Here is a 19,871-nt window from a genome sequence, read left to right as displayed (position 1 = left end):
GGAGAAGTCACTTGGCTCCAAGGCGGAAATTACAACACTGTACGTCAACTACGCCTCATAGACTAAATTGTAACCATGCTTCACGGGTTTTCTCACGTGTTGAAGAATATACTAGGATTTGCCTCAAAGCGTAAATATAAACACACAGGTGTGACCGCAAAACAGCACACGGTTCCTGATCTCCTCTTGCTGCGCGTCAGCAATATTGCGCTTCTGTGTGCACTGAAGGTCTGGGCGAGCTCCGTGTGGAGGAAACCTCCTGGCGCCGAGTTTCAAAACAGCGTCTGTTCATCTCACGTCTCTCTGTCACGTTTCCGTCATTCTCCCTGTATCCTTCTTTTACATTTTGAATTTGACAGAATCTTTATTTCAGAGTGCCGTAGTCCTGACTCGAAGTGAAGGGCCGGTTGTAAACGGTGCTCTGCAGTTCTGACATGACATTGAACAGCTGTGAGTTGCTCGGTTATCAGCCAGGTGCACACAAGATGGAAACACGTAATAGAGAAAGTTTCGGTAGCCAGGAGATTCACCTTATCATCTCTTCAGCGACGTATTTCCAGCCGACTCTAAATTAAAGGCCTGCTTTCTCACACTCTTTCAAGTCTTTGCATGGTGATCATATTTGTTCTGTTGAGCTGTGATGAGTGACCTTTGATGTGACTACTGCAAAAAAGGTTGTGACTTTTCATGCAGAGTGAAGTCAGAAAGAGAAAAGCAAATATCGTTTATTAACACTTAGGCGAAGCGTGGAGAAACGGTAGGTTTTCAGTTGATAAGTCGTGTCCGACTTCTTGCGAGCGCACGGACTGCAGCCCGCCAGGCTCCCCCGTCCGTGGGATTCTCCAGGCAAGAATACTTGAGCGGGTTGTCATTCCCTTCTCCAGGGAGAGAAATGGTATAGACGCTCTTATTTGCATAACAGACACAGACACACGGATGTAGAGAACAAGCATATGGACGCCAAAGGGGAACGTCGGGGTGGGAGGAATTGAGAGACGGCGATTGATACATATGCAGGATTTTGATACATACATGCCCGATTGATACTATGCATAACATAGACAACTAGACAAGTACTGAGCGCACAAGAACTCTCCCCAGAAGATTACAAGTCGCTGAGATGAGATGGTTGGACGGCATCACGGACTCCACGGACATGAGTTTGAGCAAGCTCCGGGAGTTGGTGATGGACAGGGAGGCCTGGCGTGCTGCACTCCATGGGGTCGCAAAGAGTCGGACACGACTGAGCGACTGAACTGAACACTCAAGGCTCAGAGGACAGTTAGCATTCTTCAGCAATAAAGGATTTTTTTTTTTTAATGAAGGTCTGTACCCTGTTATTTTAGACACAATGCTATTTATTGCACATCTAAGAAATTACAGGCTAGAGTAAGCATCGCTTTCAGATGCAGTAGAAAGAAAAACCAATTTGTGCAGCTCGCTTTCACGCGATACGTCCTTTATCACTGCGGTCTGGAACCAAAACCCACAGCCCCTCCCAGGTCTGCCTGTGTTGGTGGCTGCAGTTTTTTGCTTTTTTTTTTGGCCACGAGAGAGGCTGAGCTGCAGACCAGGAGGTGGGAAGCGACGTCGCCTGGGACAAGTACCCTGTGCAGAGCGTCGCGTTGACAGGTCACCTTGCCTCCCCGACTCACCTGCTCTGGAGGTCGTCCAGGTTCAGCTCCCCCACGTAGTGCGTGGCCGAGGACACGGTCACCACCCGGGCGCTGCGGCCAGGGGCGCCCGACTCCTGCAGGGTGTCCAGGAGGAGGTTGGTCAGCAGGAAGTGCCCCAGATAGTTGACGCCGAAGTGCTCCTCAAAGCCGTCGTCCGTGGTCCTCTGGGGCACCATCATCACGCCGGCTAGGGACAAAGGGGGCGCTCAGGAGAGTCAGAAAAGAGTAGGTGGGTGGGGTGGGAAGAGATGAGACTCTACACCATCCCGTAGACGACGGAGAAGCCCCTAAACTCCAGGACAGTATCTCTGGTCCTAACTCCCAGCACCCCTGCCCACCTCAGTGTCCAGCTCTGTCCACAGCAAATAGATGGGGGGCAGGTGGAAACAGTGACATACGGTATTTCCTTGGGCTCCAAAATCACCAAGGATGGTGAGTTCAGCCACGAAACTAAAAGATGCTTGCTCCTCGGAAGGAAAGTTATGGCCAACCTAGACAGCGTTTTGGAAAGCAGAGGCATCGCTTTGCAGACAGAGGTCCGTCTAGTCAAAGCTATGGTTTTTCCAGTAGTCATGTATGGATGTGAGAGTTGGACCTTAAAGAAAGCTGAGTGTCAAAGAATTGATGTTTTTGAACTGTGGTGTTGCAGAAGACTCTTGGGAGTCCCTTGGACTGCTAGGAGATGCAACCAGTCCATCCTAAAGGAAATCAGTCCTAAATATTCATTGGAAGGACTGAAGTTGAAGCTGAAGCTCCAATACTGTGGCCGCCTGATGCAAAGAGCTGACTCATTGGAAAAGACCCTGATGATGGGAAAGATTCAGGGCAGGAGGAGAAGGGGACGACAGAGGATGAGATGGTTGGATGGCATCAGTGACTCCATGGACATGAGTTTGAGCAAGCTCCGGGAGTTGGTGATGGACAGGGAGGCCTGGCGTGCTGCAGTCCATGGGCTCACAAGTGTCAGATACAACACAGCCTCTGAACAACAGCAATAAAGTGCAGAATCGATGCAATTGCGCTTGAATCTTCCCGAAACCATCACCACCCCCCTCTACCTTCAGTCTGTGGAAAATTGGCTTCTGTGAAGTTTGTCCCTGGTGCCAAACAGTTTGGGGACCACTCATACAGCACCTAAAATCTGATGAACAAAATATTGGGTTTCCAAAGAGATTGTTTAGCTTTCCTGTAAGATCTTCCAGAAAATCTCAAAAGAATGTTTTGGCCAACCCAATAGATTGGGAGTTTGGGGCTGACATATACACACAGCTATATTTAAAACAAAATGTGCTTTAAGCTGTGCTAAGTCAGTCATCTCTGACTATTTCACTGCAGCCCACCAGACTCCTCTGTCCATGGGATTTCTCCAGGCAAGAGTACGTGAGTGGGTTGCCATTCCCTTTTCCGGGGGAATCTTTCCAACCAAGGGATTGAACCTGCGTCTCCTGCATTGGAAGGCAGAGTCTTTACCACCTGAAGGTGAGAAGTGAAAGTGACTGTCGATCAGTCGTCTCTGACTTTACGACCCCACGGACTATACAGTCTGTGGGATTCTCCAGGCCAGAAGACTGGAGTGGGTAGCCTTTCCCATCTCCAGGGGACCTTCCCAACCCAGGGATCGAACCCAGGTCTCCTGCGTTGCAGGCGGATTCTTTACCAGCTGAGCCACAAGGGCAGCCCTGAGAAGCCCCGTAAAATAAAATGCCTTTTAAATATTAAAAAAAAGAAAAAGTCAAGGGGCTTGGCAAAGTTCACACAAGCAAATTACAGACCTAGAACAAACGTCCATTATTTTAAGACTACACCCACTGATCATCCTTCTCCCCAAGACCTCTACGTAAACAAAACAGGTTTCCTCAACTAGAGACATTTTCTGCACGGTGGTCAGCTGTCTAAAGGTGTGTGGTTCTGAAATGAGAAACTTTGCTACAGTTTTAACATATCAACTGAGTTTGCTGTTATTATATGATGCTAAGCTCAAAGATGTTCTAAAATGTTGCCCTGTATTAAACAGTAGTCAATAAAAAGTAATATATATACAACGGAATATTTAATGGGTGTGTGTTCAACGTGTCCAACTCTTTGCAACCCCATGGACTGTAGCCCCACCAGGCTCCTCTGTCCACGGGATTCTCCAGGCAAGAATACTGGAGTGGGTTGCCACGCCCTCCTCCAGGGGATCTTTCGAGGGATCGAACCTCCATCAAAGGCAGATTCATAACCCGGCGAGCCAGCTGGGAAGCCCACCATGGAATATTACTCAGCCACGACAAGGAATGAAACTGTCAGATGCACTGATGTGGACGGACCTAGAGTCTGTCATACAAAGCGCAGTAAGTCAGGAAAACAAGTATTCATGCGTATATGCGGAATCTACAAAATCGGTTCAGAAGAACCTAATTTCAGGGCAGTAACAGAGACGCAGACGCAGAGAACAGTTTGCGGGACGCTGGGGGAAGGAGAAGGTGGGATGAATAGAAAAGGACCGACATAAAGGACTGATATATACACGACCGTGCGTGAAGCAGACAGCTAGCTCTGTATAGCCCAGGGAGCCCAGCTCGGGGCTCTGTGATGACCTAGATGGGTGGATGGGGGCTGGGAGGGAGGCTCAAGAGGGAGGCGATTTATCTATACTGCTAGCCCATCTGGGTTTCCCTGCTGGCTCAGCTGGTAAAGAATCTGCCTGCAATGCAGGAGACCTGGGCTCCATCCCTGGGTCAGGAAGATGCCTTTGGAGAAGAGCATGGCAACCCACTCCAGTATCCTTGGGCTTCCTTGGTGTCTCAGATGATACGGAATCTGCCTGCAATGCAGGAGACCTGGGCTCCACCCCTGCGCCTGGAGAAAGGAAAGGCTACGCACTCCAGTATCCTTGCCTGGAGCATCCCATGGACAGAGGAGCCTGGCGGGCTGCAGTCCATGGGGTCGCAGAGAGTCAGACACGACTGAGCTGCCGGGGGCCAGCGTGAGGAACTCCGCCCATGGCAAAGGTCATGAGGAAGGAGGCTTGGCATACGCAAAGGCGTGATCAAGCCTCAGGAAACCCCCTGTTCCCGAGCATCTAACCCCAAAGCCAGAGTCTGTTTCATGCTCTCACCTACACCTCTGACTTTACGGGGGCTCTCCCCCATAACCGTTTCTCTCGGAGAAGGAGTAAACGTACAGCTCCAAGACAATAAAAATTATTGGGCGTGACAAGAGTGTTTCAGCTTACGGACTCCTCTGAAGGTTATCTAGCCCACCTGTATAGGTTTGTCCGGCCACATGTGATTGTTTACAGCCTCCCAATCTGAGAGGCACGAGATGTTTTAGACTTACGAAAGGCAAATTCTCTTCAGGAGTTGGAAATTATTAGTATAGTGGGTTGGTTAAGAATTATATTGGTGAAGGGTTTTTCATTTGTTGTGTCAATAATTGCTGCTAATTCCCTGCTCTGGGTGGGACAAGGATGTCTCAGGTCAAACCTCTCTGCTGACAGACTAGCTTGTGTGACAGGATTATCCATACTCCTGCCACTAGGCACATGATTGTTTACTACCTCTCAACCATAAACAGCACAGAGAGTTTTGGAGTATTTTGAGAGTCTTAATTAGCACAGGGCTTTTTCTTCTTGTTGAGTCAATGATTGCCGCCAGGCCTCCATATCCTTAGGCACCTGGGAATACATTAATCAATGTATTTGGACTATAGAAAAGGAAATATGGTAGTTTTTGATGTTAGCAATACTAGACTTTTTGAGTTAATGGATTTTCTCTTTTGTAATAGATCACTGTACTTTGTTATAAATCACTGTGTCTTTGCTATGTGAAAATGTAACTTTATCATATCTTAAGACTAAATAGATCTTAAGGGGAGCATTGGTGAAAGGATTTTCATTTGTTGGGCTGATGTTTGCTGCTAAATCTCCATATTCCCTGCCCTTATAATGAATATAACTAGCATATAGGAGAAATAAGTATTAACCTTTAAGCATATAGGAGAAATAAGTATTAACCTTTAAGACTAATCATGTTAACCTTGGGTTAAATAGATTTCTTTCTAGATTGTAACTCACTACACCCTCACCCTATAGGAATGTAACTTTATTTGGAGGGTGGTGTCTGGTTGAAGAAAAAACACCCTTGGAAGAAATAAGTTTTTGGTTATCAGAAAGAAAGGATCATAAAATGTCAGCAGGTCTCACTCATGGCCAGAAGATGATGTACCTTTTTTATACATTTATGTGAAGCACCTGATTTTGATAAAGGTCAGGACTGCTTACCCCCGCGTGACTCTGTATTCATCCCTATGTGTAACAAAAGGTATATAAGCAAACCCAAAAATAAAGAAATGGGATCAGTTTCTGGAAAGACTGATTCCCCCATGTCGCTTCTTTCTTGCTCCCGTTTTTCTGGCTGAATTCCCATCTGGAGCATGGATGCTATTCCACGTAATCCAAGTTATTCAGCCTCCTTTTCTCCACTAATCTTCCTACTACACTATCCATTTCTAATCTCTCTATATCTGTGATTAAATATGTATTTTTCCAAAGACGCCGACTCCGTCCCCACCTTCGAATCACCCTGGATCCACCGGGGCTGGACCCCGGCACTGAGCGACTGAACTCAGCACACGGCTGGTTCACTTCATTGTACGGCAGAAAGAAACACAACTTTGGAAAATCAATTATAGCCCAACAAAAAAAAATTTTTAAGAACACACCAAACTCTCACTGGGTGTCTGTTTTATATGTGATGAAAAGTAAGGCGCATGATAAAAATGTTTCGGAGGAGTGTGTCGGGGATGCCCTTCAGAAGCTGTCTGGAAGAATCCAGGCAGAGGTGGTCAAGAGGCATTTTGGAGACAATGCGGACAGTTCCCTGCAGTAAGTTCCCTTGATGTTGAAGGTGGACGGGATGAAGCTGCGTTCAATAAGCTGCGTGCGTGCCCGCAGCAGGGAGGGTGCTCAGCATATGACAGACTCGTACATTCCGGGGGCACGCGGCTCACGTGAGGCCGGTCGGGAAAGGACACAGGGCTCCAGGCAGAGGGAGAGCCAGCCTGCTCACTGTCTGGACACGCGTTCCCTCAGGAGACAGATTCTACAGCGCATTTCCTGAGTTGCGGTGGCCTCCCGAACTCTGCCATCATGAGTGAAGTTGGCAGTGGTGACAAGGTCGTAGAGCGTCCGAGGGCATGCTCAGAAAAGACCCCAGTTTTCAGAATTCTGTTTCTCGGGGCAGAGCTGGCCTCCCGAGAGAAAGCTGGCACTCCTAAGATCTCTGTTCTGGCCCAGCGACCACACATGGGGATCTCGTCAACCAGCCCAGCGGAGGCCAGGCGCCATGCCTGGAGAAGATTCTTGAGAGTCCCTCGGACTGCAAAGAGATCAAACCAATCAGTCCTAAAGGAAATCAACCCTGCATATTCACTGGAAGGACCGATGCTAAAGCTGAAGCTCCAATCCTTTGGCCACCTGATGCAAAGGACAGACTCACTGGAAAAGACCGTGATGCTGGGAAAGATTGAAGGCGGAAGAAGGGGATGACAGAGGATGAGATGGGTGGATGGCATCACCAGCTCGATGGACATGAGTTTGCATAAGCTCCAGGAGATGGTGATGGACAGGGAGGCCTGGCGTGCTGCAGTCCATGGGGTCGCAGAGAGTCGGATATGACTGAGTGTCTCAACAACAACAACAACAACTTCATACCACAGGAGAAAGCCACTCTGGACATGAGACCCTTGCGGAACGTTCAAAAAACAGCTCCGGGTGCAGCCCCACGGGAGGACCAGAGGGACAGCAGTCCAAAATGCAGGCAAAGGACTGTGGTTATTTCAATATGTCTGCATGCTCGCTAGCTCAGTCATGCCCAATTCTCTGAAGCCCCGTGGACTGTAGCCCACCAGGGTCTTTTTGTCCATGGGATTTTCCAGCCACAAATACTGGAGCAGGTTAATAGCAGCATTAATTATAACAGGCAAGATGTGCAAATGACCTAAGTGCCCATTGACAGTGAATGGATATGGAAGATGTGGGGTGTGTGTGTGTGTGTGTGTGTGTGTGTGTGTGTGTTCCCTCATGGAGAAGGCAATGGCACCCCACTCCAGTACTCTTGCCTGGAAGATCCCATGGATGCAGGAGCCTTGTAGGCTGTAGTCCATGGGGTCGCGAAGGGTCAGACATGACTGAGCAACTTCACTTTCCCTTTTCACTTTCAGGCATTGGAGAAGGAAATGGCAACCCACCCCAGTGTTCTTGCCTGGAGAATCCCAGGGACGGGGGAGCCTGGTGGGCTGCCGTCTCTGGGGTTGCACAGAGTCGGACACGACTGAAGCGACTCAGCAGCATCAGCAGCATTCCGTCATTCCTTTTTTATGACTGAGTGATATTCCATGTGACTGAGTAATATTCCATGCGCTTCCCTGGTGGTTCAGCTGGTAAAGAATCTGCCTGAAAGGCGGGAGACCATATACATATACATATGCATATATGTATAAATATAATGGAATATTACTCAGCCATGAAAAAGAATGAACCAGCAACATGGATGGACGCAGACATGGCCATACTAAGCTAAGTAAGCTATAAACAGAAAGACGAACACCACGTAGAATCACTTAGATGTTACATCTAAAATCTCCATCTCTAATCAAGCATTCGTACGCCTGGGCATATATCCAGAGAAAATCATTGCAGAAGACACATGCACCCCAGTGCTCGCTGCAGACAAGACAGGGAAGCAAGCTCAGGGTCTACCAACAGATGAACGGATGAAGAAGGCATGGGCATAGACACAGCGGAATATCGAGCGAGTGAGTGAGAGGCGCTCAGGCGTGTCCGAATCTCTGCGACCCCGTGGGCTATGCCGTCCATGAGATTCTCCAGGCCAGAATACCGGAGTGGGGAGCCCCTTCCCTTCTCCAGGGGATCTTCCCGACACAGGGATCGAACCCAGGTCTCCCGCATTGCAGGCGGATTCTTTACAGCCCGTGGAATATTACTCAAACGGAATATCACTCAGTCATAAAAAGGGATGAACTCATCCCAGTTGCTGCGACACAGATGGACTTGGAGGGTATTGTGCTACCAGGAACAAGTCAGAGAAAGATAAGACGCTGCGTCAGATCACTCGTACGTGGAACCGTAAAGATAGCACAGACTAGTGAATATAACAACAAAGAAACAGACTCGGACGTAGGAGGGGCACACTGGCGGTGAGATCAGCAGAAGAGAAGGGAGGGCTGGGGGCAAGACGGGGGAGAGGGTGAAGAGGTCCAAACCACTGTGTGTTAGTCTAAACTTCCCTGGTGGCTCAGCTGGTAAAGAATCCGCCTGCAACGCAGGAGACCCCAGTTCAGTTCCTGGGTGGGGAAAATCCGCTGGAGACGGGACAGGCTACCCACTCCAGTATTCTTGGGCTTCCCTTGTGGCTCAGCTGGTATAGAATCCGCCTGCAAGGCCAGAGACCTGGGTTCAACCGCTGGGTTGCAAAGATCTCCCTGGAGAAGGGACAGGCTAGCCACTCCAGTCTTCTGGCCGGGAGAACTCCATGGATGGTATGGTCCATGGGATCGCAGAGAGTCAGACACAGCTGACTTTCACTTCATTTCACATTAGTTTAAAATAAAGTACACGGATGTATTTTACAGTACAGGGGACACAGCCAACATTTTATAATGACTGTCCCCGGACTCCACGTTTACCGATTGTGAATCACTACCGTCTGCGTTGTGGCTCAGCTGGTAAAGAGTCGGCCTGCAATGCAGGACACCCGGGTACAATCCCTGGGTCAGGAAGATTCCCCTGGAGGAGGAAATGGCAACCCGCCCCAGTAATTCTTGCCTGGGGGATCCCATGGACAGAGGAGCCTGGTGGGCTACAGTCCATGGGGTCAGAAAGAGTCGGACACAGTTGAGCGACCACCCGTTTCCCTTTCATCCTGTACACGTGCAACAGATAACATTGTACAGGCATTGTACTTCATAAAAGATGATTATTAACAAGAAAGCAGGTATTTACGAACCCGCTGTGCTGTGCTTAGCCACTCATTCGTGTCTGACTCCTTGTGACCCCATGGATTGCAGCCCGCCAAGCTCCTCTGTCCAGGGGATTCTCCAGACAAGAATTCTGGAGTGGGTTTGCCATTTCCTCCTCCAGGGGATCTTCCCGACCCAGGGATCGAACCTGCATCTCCTGCTTGGCAGCTGGATTCTTGACCACGGAACCACCAGGGAAGCCCTTCACTGTATCAGCATCCACTGGAAAACACGCCACCTCGTGGAACAGGGGCACTGGAAGGGGACGTGGGGGTCAGCAGGAACTGAGGGTTGAATTTGAAGGTGTCTCCAGGGCCTCAGCCTGCGGAGTTGAGCACCAGGTTATAAAAAAGCTGGTGCTGCTTCTCACATCTTCAAGATGCTTTTGGGGGAGTTCCATCGTGGTCCAGTAAGGTTAGGAGTCCACGGTTGCATTGCAAGGCGTCTGGGTTCCATCCCTGTTCACCAAGGTGAGGGGAAAATGGTCTTTGATTTCTTGGACACTGGCAGCAGAGAAACCACCCAGGAGAGTGTGGTCAGCCAGACCTGGGCCCAGCTGACGGGCTCTGGAGCTAACGCCACTGGACAGACCCACTGGACTCTTTCGTGTTCTTTTAATTTTTTTTTGGTTGGGGCACTTGCGGTCAGGTGCATGGAGATCTGAGCTGAAGGACACCCCCCTGAGCCACCTCCTTAAGGGTGGACCTATACACTCAGTCCGTTCGGATTATGTGTTTCCCAGCGATCACAGAGAGGACAGCTCCCGTGCAGCCCGAGGGGTGTGCCAGCTCGGATGGTCTCCACACACAAGCTCTGCTGACAGATTCAAGCGGCAACTCTCTGACTCCAGTCGACCGCGAGGAGGCTCCAGGCACAGGGGGAGTTCAAGGTGACCTGGGAAATATTCAAGGGTCATCTGAGCAAGCCCTGGGCAAGAGCATTGTGAGCGGAAATATATTTTTACAGCAGTGGCCCAGGCATCGCTGGCGTGTCTACAGCCTCACGCCCCACCACGTTCCAGACGCGTCAGATCATCTGGGGATTCATCCACTGGGGGAGCCAGGTGCGGATGGCAGCGCCCTGGATGCTGGGCCTAGAACTCCCAGGGTCCCCACTCATGACTAAACCCGTGATTAAGTGAGCTGCTGTCTGGCTTTCCAGGTGGTTCAGTTCAGTAGTAAGGAACCCGCCTGCCGATGCAGGAGACAGAAAAGACGCAGGTTTGATCCCTGGGTCAGGAAGATCCCCTGGAGAAGGAAATGGCAGCCCACTCCAGTATCCTTGCCTGGAGATTCCCATGGACAGAGGAGCCTGGCGGGCTACAGTCCGTGGGGTCACACAGAGTCGGACACGACTGAGCGACTTCACACAGACACACACACACACACACACACACACACACACACAAACGCTATAAATGGAGAGAAAGCATGTGATTCGACTCAGGACCAGGGTTGGGGTGACTTTGACCCCAGATCCTCATCATGCGAGCAGGACCCAGGGGGTGGGGGCTGAGTGACCCCGGGGTGGGGGGCTGAGTGGCCCCAGGGTTGGGGGGTAGTGGACACACGGTCTCACCACAGACCAGGGAAAATGTAGACATTCAAAGAGCAAACGACGGTGTCCAGAATCTACCGTAAGTCAATGGGGAAATCATTAACCAGAGTGCCGTGTGGACGGGTCCACAGCTCACTGCGTCCACCGTGCTCCCCATAACATCATCTGCCGGTCAGCACAGAGGGAAGACCCACCGTGCCTGCCCCATGCCCCAAGAGCAGGGCCGACATGCTTCTCCAACAAGCAGCTATTCTTGGCTGGAAGCACCTCCCAGCCTCTGATGTATGTACACCCAGGACGCCTTGGGTCGGCGGGATCGGAAACACCCAGCTCTCTGAACGGCTTTTGCATTGTAAAATGTGCAAGAGCCGAGACGTGGGTGCAACCTAAACGCTGCAGGAAAATGGGTAAAGAAGGCTGGTACGTATATACAATGGAATATTACTCAGCCATGAAAAAGAATGGCATGATGCCTTTTGGAGCAACACGGACGGAGCTGGAGATTATCGTGTTAAGTGAAGTAAGTCAGACAGAGGAAGACAAGTATCATGTGTTATCAGTTACACACGGAATCTAAGAACGCGGTGCAAATACACCTATTTACGAAACAAACTCACAGATGGAGAGAATAGAATGATGACTACCAGAGCTGAAAGATCCAACCGGTCCATCCTGAAAGAAATCAGTCCTGAGTATTCACTGGAAGGACTGATGCTGAAGCTCCCGTCCTTTGGCCACCTGATGAGAGGAGCCGACTCATTGGAAAAGACCCTGCCACTGGGAAAGATTGAAGGCGGGAGGAGCAGGGGACGACAGAGGATGAGATGGCTGGATGGCGTCACCGACTCAGTGGAGTTTGAGCAAGCTCTGGGAGGTGGTGAAGGACAGGGAAGCCTTACATGCTGCAGTCCATGGGGTCGCACAGAGTCGGACACGAACAACGACAACACTTGGGCACCTGCTGCCCAAGAATCAGACCCCAGTCCCCGCTTTCCTGAGTGCTCTGGACACCAAGGCCCCCATGGCCACTGCCCGGAAGGCCAGCGCTAGCGGTCCTTGGTCCGCGAGCTGATTTATGCCATGCGTCCCTCAACTAATGAAGATCTACAGTGAAAACTGTGTTAACGTGTATCTGGCCAGACAAGCCATCTTTGTTCTTTCTCAGGGCTACCACTGACACATTTATTTGGCGCAGGGAACAGACACTTTTTAGTAATCCTTGATGTTGGGAGATTCATCTAGGAGAGTGATGGGAAGTATTCCTGCAAGGACAAACCATAAATTCTGAGCTGTGAACACAAACCTGTCCAAGTTCTGGCACGGGAATGGGAAACATCAAATTTGGATGGGAATAAATGATCAATATCAGCCGGCTCTGCAGGACATCCACTATTAATCATTCTCGGGGTGGACGAAGCCCCAGCTGTGATCACGAGTTCCCCCACCGGCGGAGAGAGGCGGTCTCGTCCCATTTGTGCCATGCTAACCCATGCACAAATATTCCCTGACTGGAATGCCAAACACCTGCAAAATCCTGATTGCTCTCTTTAATCATAAATTTTAGGGACTTTCCTGTCAGTGTGGGCTTCCCTGGTGGCTCAGCTGGTAAAGAATCCGCCTGCAATGCAGGAGACCTGGGTTTGATCCCTGGGTTGGAAAGATTCCCCTGGAGAAGGGAAAGGCTACCGCCTGGAGAAGGGAAAGGCTACCCACTCCAGTGGGCTTCCTGGTGGCTCAGCTGGTAAAGAATCCGCCTGCAATGCAGGAGACCTGGGTTCGATCCCTGGGTTGGAAAGATTCCCCTGGAGAAGGGAAAGGCTACCCACTGCAGTATTCTTGGGCTTCCCTGGTAGCTCAGCTGGTAAAAAATCTGCCTGCAATGCCAGAGACCAGGGTTCAATCCCTGGGTCGGGAAGATTCCCCTGGAGAAGGGAAAGGTTTCCCACTCGAGTATTCTGGCCTGGAGAATTCCACGGACTGTATGGGGGGGGTCACATACCCAGCAGGGTATGTCCATGGGGGTCACAAAGAGTTGGACATGACTGAGCGACTTTCACTCTACCACCTTCATGGACATAGTTTACAGCTACAGAACATAACTGCTTTCTTTAGAACATGGAACTCTCCTCTGACGGATACTGCAGAAGCAACACTGTAGCAAACTCGAGAAAGACTGGAAAAGTGATCTCCATCGAGAATGGTGATACAGACAAATACATAAATTTTAAAAATGCAAAGCTAGCGAGGACCTCTAGCTAGCCATGATCCTCAGACAGCTTTCCTGTGGGATGCAGCTAGGGGGGTGTTCTCCATGAGAGCTGATGCCTGGGATGGTTTTAACAGGAGTTGGTCCTATGAATCCAAGACCCCACCCCCCGCCCTGTTTTAATTTCATTTATTTATTTTTCGCTGCACAGGGTTTTTGCCGCTGCTTGGCTTTCTCTAGCTACAGTGAGCGGGGGTTCCTCTCTAGCTGCAGTGCTCAGGGGTATCATTGCGCATCACAGGCTCGAGGGTGTAAGCGCTTCAGTACTGGGAGCACACACGCTTAGTTGCTCCAGGGCATGCGAAACTTTTCCCAGACCAGGGATCAAACCTCTGTGCTCAGCACTGGGTTGGGGGTGGCGGGGGGGGGGGTGATTGTTAACCACTAGAGCACCTGGGGAGTCTGAATCCAACTCCTTTGAGCCAATCACCTTGAGAGGAGGAGTTACTATCCCAGAGAAGGGTCCCGGGCACACAGCTTTGGTAAATTCAGCAGGCTCTTCTGAACACCATCAGTACCATGGACAGGGCCTTGGTCTGAGAACTCGTGGAATCAGGAAGTGGGTTTGCAGCTGCTGACTCAGAATATTCCCAGTATCGTCCCCTTTCGAGTTGTGGTTGGACCTGAATGTCCATCGACAGAGAAACAGATAAATGACACGTGGTACGTATTGCAATGGAGTATTACTCGGCCATGAAAAAAGGATGTAAGAATGCCATTGGTAGCAACAAGCATGAACCTCCAGATTGCCACACCGGGTGAAGTTAGTCAGACAGAGGAGGAGAAGCATCATACGATATCACTTATATGCACAGTCTAGAAAGAAACCGTACAATTGAACTTAGTCGTGAAACAGAAATAGACTCACAGGCATAGAGAAGGAAATGGCAACCCACTCCAGTACTCTTGCCTGGAGAATTCCCTGGACAGAGGAGCCTGGTGGGCTGCAGTCCATGGGGTCACAAAGAGTCAGACACGACTGACCAGCTAACACACACACACACACACACATACACACGGGCTTAGAGAAAAAACGTATGGTTACTGGGGGGAAGGATGTGGGGAAAGGATAGTTAGGAAGTTTGGGGTGGACATGCACACACTGCTATATTTAAAAGGGAAAGAGGGAACCCTTCCAAACTCATTCTACGAGGCCACCCTCACTCTGATACCAAAACCGGACAAAGACTTCACAGAAAAAGAAAATGAGAGTCCAGTGTCACTGATGAACTGCAATGCAAAATTCCTCCACAAAATTGTAGTGAACAGAATCCAGGAACACATTAAAAGGGTCATACTCCATCACCACGATCCTAGGGGAGAAAGGAAGGAAGGTAGAGGAAGACAGGGGAGCCTGGCGTGCTGCAGTCCACAGGGTCGCAGAGAGTCAGACATGACTGTCTGTGGGATTTTCCAGGCAAGAACACTGGAGTGAGTTGCCATTTCCTTCTCCAGGGGATCTTCCCAACCCAGGGACCGAACCCACGTCTCCTGCATGGAATGCAGATTCTTTACCGTCTGAGCCACCAGGGAAGCACTCAGCACACTTCACATCATTTTAAAGCAACACCCTAAAATTGACTATCCTGATAGTGATGCCCAAACACATCAGTGGAACCCAGCTTCGGCAATAAACTGAAACTCTATTTCCATGGTAATCCCGCTTTCCCCAAGGACTTCCAGAGCTCCTGTCTGTGCCTGAACTAACCTCTGGAGTTCACCAGACCTCACCATTATTTTTTCAATTATTGTTTCAGTTCAGTTGCTCAGTCATTCCTGGTTCTTTTCGACCCCATGGACTTCACCACAGCAGGCTTCCCTGTCCATCACCAACCCCCAGAGCTTGCTCAAACTCATGTCCATTGAGTCGGCGATGCCATCCAACCATCTCAGCCTCTGTCGTCCCCTTCTCTTCCCGCCTTCAATCTTTCCCAGCATCAGGGTCTTTTCCAATGAGTCCGTTCTTCCCATCAGGAGGCCAAAGGATTGCAGCTTCAGCTTCAGCATCAGTCCTTCCAGTGAATATTCAGGACTGATTTCCTTTAAGATTAACTGGTTGGATCTCCTTGCAGTCCAAGGGACTCTCAATAGTCTTCTCCAACACCACAGGTCAAAAGCATCCATTCTCCTGAGCTCAGCTCTCTTTATAGTCCAACTCTCATATTCATACATGACTACTGGAAAAACCATAGCTTCGACTAGACGGACCTTTGTTGGCAAAAACATCTATGGTTTACTTGCAGGAAAATTAGTTTACGATGTTGCTTTTTTTCTGTAAACACCACGAACCAGCCATAATTATACATACAGCCCTCCTGAGCCTCCCCCCACCGCACGCCATTCCACCCTCTAGATCATCAGCCTCTTACTCAGAGTGAAGAACTGGAGGCATGCCACTCAGTCACGAAAAGGGATGAAACGGACTCACTGTGGGGATGTGGACGGACCTAGAGTCTGTTACACAGAGTAAAAGGAGTCTGAAGGAGTGAAATAAACATCATATGTGAACACATATATATGGGCTCTATAAAAACGGTGCTGATGAAGCTAGTTCAGGGAAGAGTCAGAGGTGCAGACGCGAAGTACAGCCTTGCATCACTCACCGTTATTCACCAGGACGTGGAGGGGCAGCTTCTTCATTTTGAATGTCTGGACGAACTCCCGGATAGACCTCATGGACGCCAGGTCGCAATACAGAAACTCCACTGGAGGAAGACAAAGAAGCGAGGTGAGCTTTCAATGCACCGCGCGCGCTACAGTCCATCAGCGTTCACTCGGAAGGGACATGTTAGGACACTCTTGAGTACAGACAGAGGAAGCTGTGTGTGCCAAGTCACCCGGCCCATGAGAACAAGGGAGGGCGCGTTTTCAATGCTTTCCCTAAAACAAGAAAATAACAAAGGGAGCGTGCGTAAGGGGCGGGCGTAGTCCAGGATCAGTTACTCAGCACGGTCACCATCCTGCGAATCGTGGGTGGCCCCTCCCCGGAAGACACACTGGGAAGGTGAGGATGCATTTTTGGAAAGTCAAAGTGTTAGTCGCTCAGTCGTGTCCTGCTCTTTGCGACCCCGTGGACTGTAGCCCCCCAGGCTTCCTCGGTCCATGGGGATTCTCCCGGAGACCCCGGTTCGATGCCTGGGTCCGGAAGGTCCCCTGGAGAAAGGAATATCAACCCACTCCAGTATTCTTGCCTGGAGAATCCCCATGGGCAGAGAAGCCTGGTGAGCTACAGTCCATGGGGTCACAAAGAGCAGGATACATCTCCTGCATTGCAGGCAGACTCTTTATTGTATGCATTTAGAAATTTAAAAAGAATAAATAAAAATCAATCGTTGTTGTATGTCGGCTGAGCCCAGGGGTTTAAAAAAAAAAAAAAGCAACATTAGGCACTTACCTTTTACATGTTTCTTTTTAACATTTTTTTAAAATGTGGGCCATCTTTTAAAGCCTTTAATGACTTTGTTACAATACTGTTTCGGTTTTATGCTTTTGGCTTTTTGGCCAAGAGGCCCGTGGGCTCTTACCTCCTCAACCAGGGATGAAACCCATACCCCCTGCATTGGAAAGCAGAAGTCCCTTGCATGTTTCTTAAATGCATATTTTGTTGTTGTTAATTTTTTTGCTCTTTTGATTCTGTTCTCAATGGCAGCAGGTTGTGGCAGATTGGGGAAGATGGAGCTTTGCCGCAGGGAGTTGGGAATTTCTGCTCTAGAAGTCGGTGCCATCTGCACAGGAATTCCCAACACGCTGTTTCTAATTTCCCCCCTGAAACACTCCCAAGAATGTTTTTTTTTTAAAAAAAGAGGGAAACCCACACGATTGCTAATAACTACAACCATTGGTGAAAAAAGGATGCGTGGACCCACACACTCAGCTTCCAGTCCTGTCCAACTCTCTGCAACCCCATGGACTGCGGCCCGCCAGGCTCCTCCGTCCATGGGATTCTCCAGGCAAGAGTACTGGAGCGCGGTGCCAAGCCCTCCCCAGGGGGATCTTCCTGACTCGGGGATCGAACTCAAGTCTCCTGAGTCTGCTTGCCCCTGGCAGGCAGGTTCTTTACCACTAGCGCCCCGTGGGAAGCCCCAAAAGGACCATAATTGACAAGCAACACGGGGGCTGACGCTTCGTGTTGAGAGCATTGCCTTGTGAGCGGGTCACTGCCTCTTGCTTTCTTTCTATCCACTGGTTTGAATTTTTTCATTTTTTATAGCTGTGCCGCACAGCTTGCAAGATCTTAGTTCCTCACCCAGGAATGGAAGGAGGGCCCTGGCAGTGAATGCGCTAAGTCCTAACCACTGGACCCCAGAAATTAGCCCAGTCTCGTCATCAGCACCAGTTTCCACGTCCACTCAGGAGCTGCCCCTGTCTCTCACCTCCACAACAGCATCAGTGGAAGCGGGGGGTGATACTGCATGGGGGATCTGTTGTTCAGCCGCTTAGTCGTGTCCAACTCTTTGCGACCCCACGGGCTGCAGCACGCCAGGCCTCCCTGTCCTTCACTGTCTCCCGGAGCTTGCTTGTACTCACGTCCATCGAGTCGCCATCCAACCATCTCATCCTCTGCCGTCCCCTTCTCCTCCTGCCTTCAATCCTTCCCAGCACTGGGGCCTTTTCCAGTGAGGAAAAGGAGCCCCTAAATCAAGTCCTGCTGCTGGGGAGGGCAGACTGCCCCTCGCAGACCAGACTGCGTGAAGAGCTCCATCTTTGAGAAGAGCGGCACAGAAGACACAGTGTAACCCCTGACTCCCGTCCAGCAGAGGCACCAGGACTGACCACGGGGGGGGGGGGGGGGCAAGGCACTCACGTGTGTTAGGGGTTCACCTCACATGCAACTAGGGGCTGCGTATCTGCAACAGCGCACACGGTGAGAGGGGCTGTAGTAGCTGACCCGGCACGGCTCTTCTCGGGGAGGAGGAGACAGCGGGTACCAGGGAAACAAGATTTCTGCCTTCTGTTTGGTTGAAAGTGAAAGTGAACTTGCTCTGTTGTGTCCGACTCTCTGCGACCCTGTGGACTGTAGCCCACCAGGCTCCTGTGTCCATGGGGATTCTCCAGGCAAGGAGACTGGAGTGGGTTGCCATTTCCTTCTCCAATTATTTATTTGGTTACCATGGGTCTTACTTGCGGCATGCAGGATCTTTCAGTTGCGGGCATGGGGCATGTACCTCCCCGACCAGGGACTGAACCCGAGCCTCCTGCATTGGACGCTCAGAGTCTTAACCACTGGACCACCAGGAAGCCCCGTAGCTGACATTTTTCTCTTGACCTGGGGCGCCATTAACCTACCCTTTCATTTCTAGCTACATGATTATAGAGAAATGGAGGCTGCCGTGCTCTGAGAATATTCAGGGCACCCCTAGGGAACAAGAAACAGAACACGTGTCTCGCAGGCGACTGGAACACAAAAGGTATACCAGTTGTCCGGGTAGCAAAAAAGCCGGAAACTCAGATAACAGGTAGGGGGTGAAGTTGGAAAGAGTTCAGAGTTAAGCCAAGGGTCTGATCCTGCTGCAGGAAAGAGTGAGACTGACAAGCGGCTGGTCATGATACAAAACCAAGATGGTAGCCTCCCACTGGGAGACCATGTTGAGGGCAGGGAATAGGAGGATTCTTCTGTATGGTCGTGACGGAGTTTTTTTTAAGGCAGGGATTAAAACTTAAAAGGCTGAAAAGTGGCAGGCAAACAAGGAAACACCAGGCAGGGCTGGCCCTTTTGAGACAAGGAGGAGGTGATTCAGGGCTAAAATTTCAATGGGACAACGCGGATCGTTACCTGTGAGTGCAGTGTTCAGGCAACGCGCAGGCGTGATACAGACGGAGAGAACACGTGTGTGGACAGCCACGTGGGGAGTGCAGGTGGGAAGAATTTGCGAGATTCGGACTGACACGTATACACTATTGATACTCTGTGTGAGGTAGGTAGGAAATGAGCACCTACCGTATACCTCAGGGGACTCTGCTGAATGCTCTCTAGTGACCTAAATGGGAAGGGAAGCCAACAAGGGACGCTATGTGTATACATATGGCTGACTCACCTCGCTGCACAGCAGAAGCTCGCAGAACATCGTGAAACAACTATATCCCAACAAAGATTAATAAAAAATGCTGGAGCTACGATGATGGTTATAGTTAAGCAGCGAAATCCTCCGCTGCCATTTCTTCATCAGAAGATTTCGAACAACACAACATTACAGCCTCTTTGTCAAAACCCATTAGAAACGCAGGAAGAGGTGGGCAGAAACAAAACTGTTCTGGGAGAATGCCATGTATATCTTTGAGCATCTGAGGAATCGACAGACAAAAAAAAAAAACAACTCAAAAAACAAGGACCCAGAGAAGACTGTGGATGA

At 50.1% G+C, this 19,871-nt stretch overlaps 1 protein-coding gene across 1 annotated transcript in view; it reads right to left on the bottom strand.

Moving 5' to 3' along the window:
• LOC101115005 (dehydrogenase/reductase SDR family member on chromosome X) overlaps positions 1 to 19,871 on the bottom strand; it is a 137,661-nt gene that overhangs the window by 22,288 nt on the left and 95,502 nt on the right. Inside the window, exons 4-5 of the mRNA XM_027963301.2 lie at positions 16,125 to 16,226; positions 1,656 to 1,863 (exon numbers count right to left, since the gene is read on the bottom strand). Coding sequence (XP_027819102.1) covers positions 1,656 to 1,863; positions 16,125 to 16,226 — 310 coding nt within the window. The remainder of the gene's footprint in view (positions 1 to 1,655; positions 1,864 to 16,124; positions 16,227 to 19,871) is intronic.

Source organism: Ovis aries, chromosome X (genome assembly GCF_016772045.2).
Source record: "Ovis aries strain OAR_USU_Benz2616 breed Rambouillet chromosome X, ARS-UI_Ramb_v3.0, whole genome shotgun sequence".
Taxonomy (NCBI): domain Eukaryota; kingdom Metazoa; phylum Chordata; class Mammalia; order Artiodactyla; family Bovidae; genus Ovis; species Ovis aries.
This window is presented reverse-complemented; position numbering and strand designations above follow the sequence as displayed.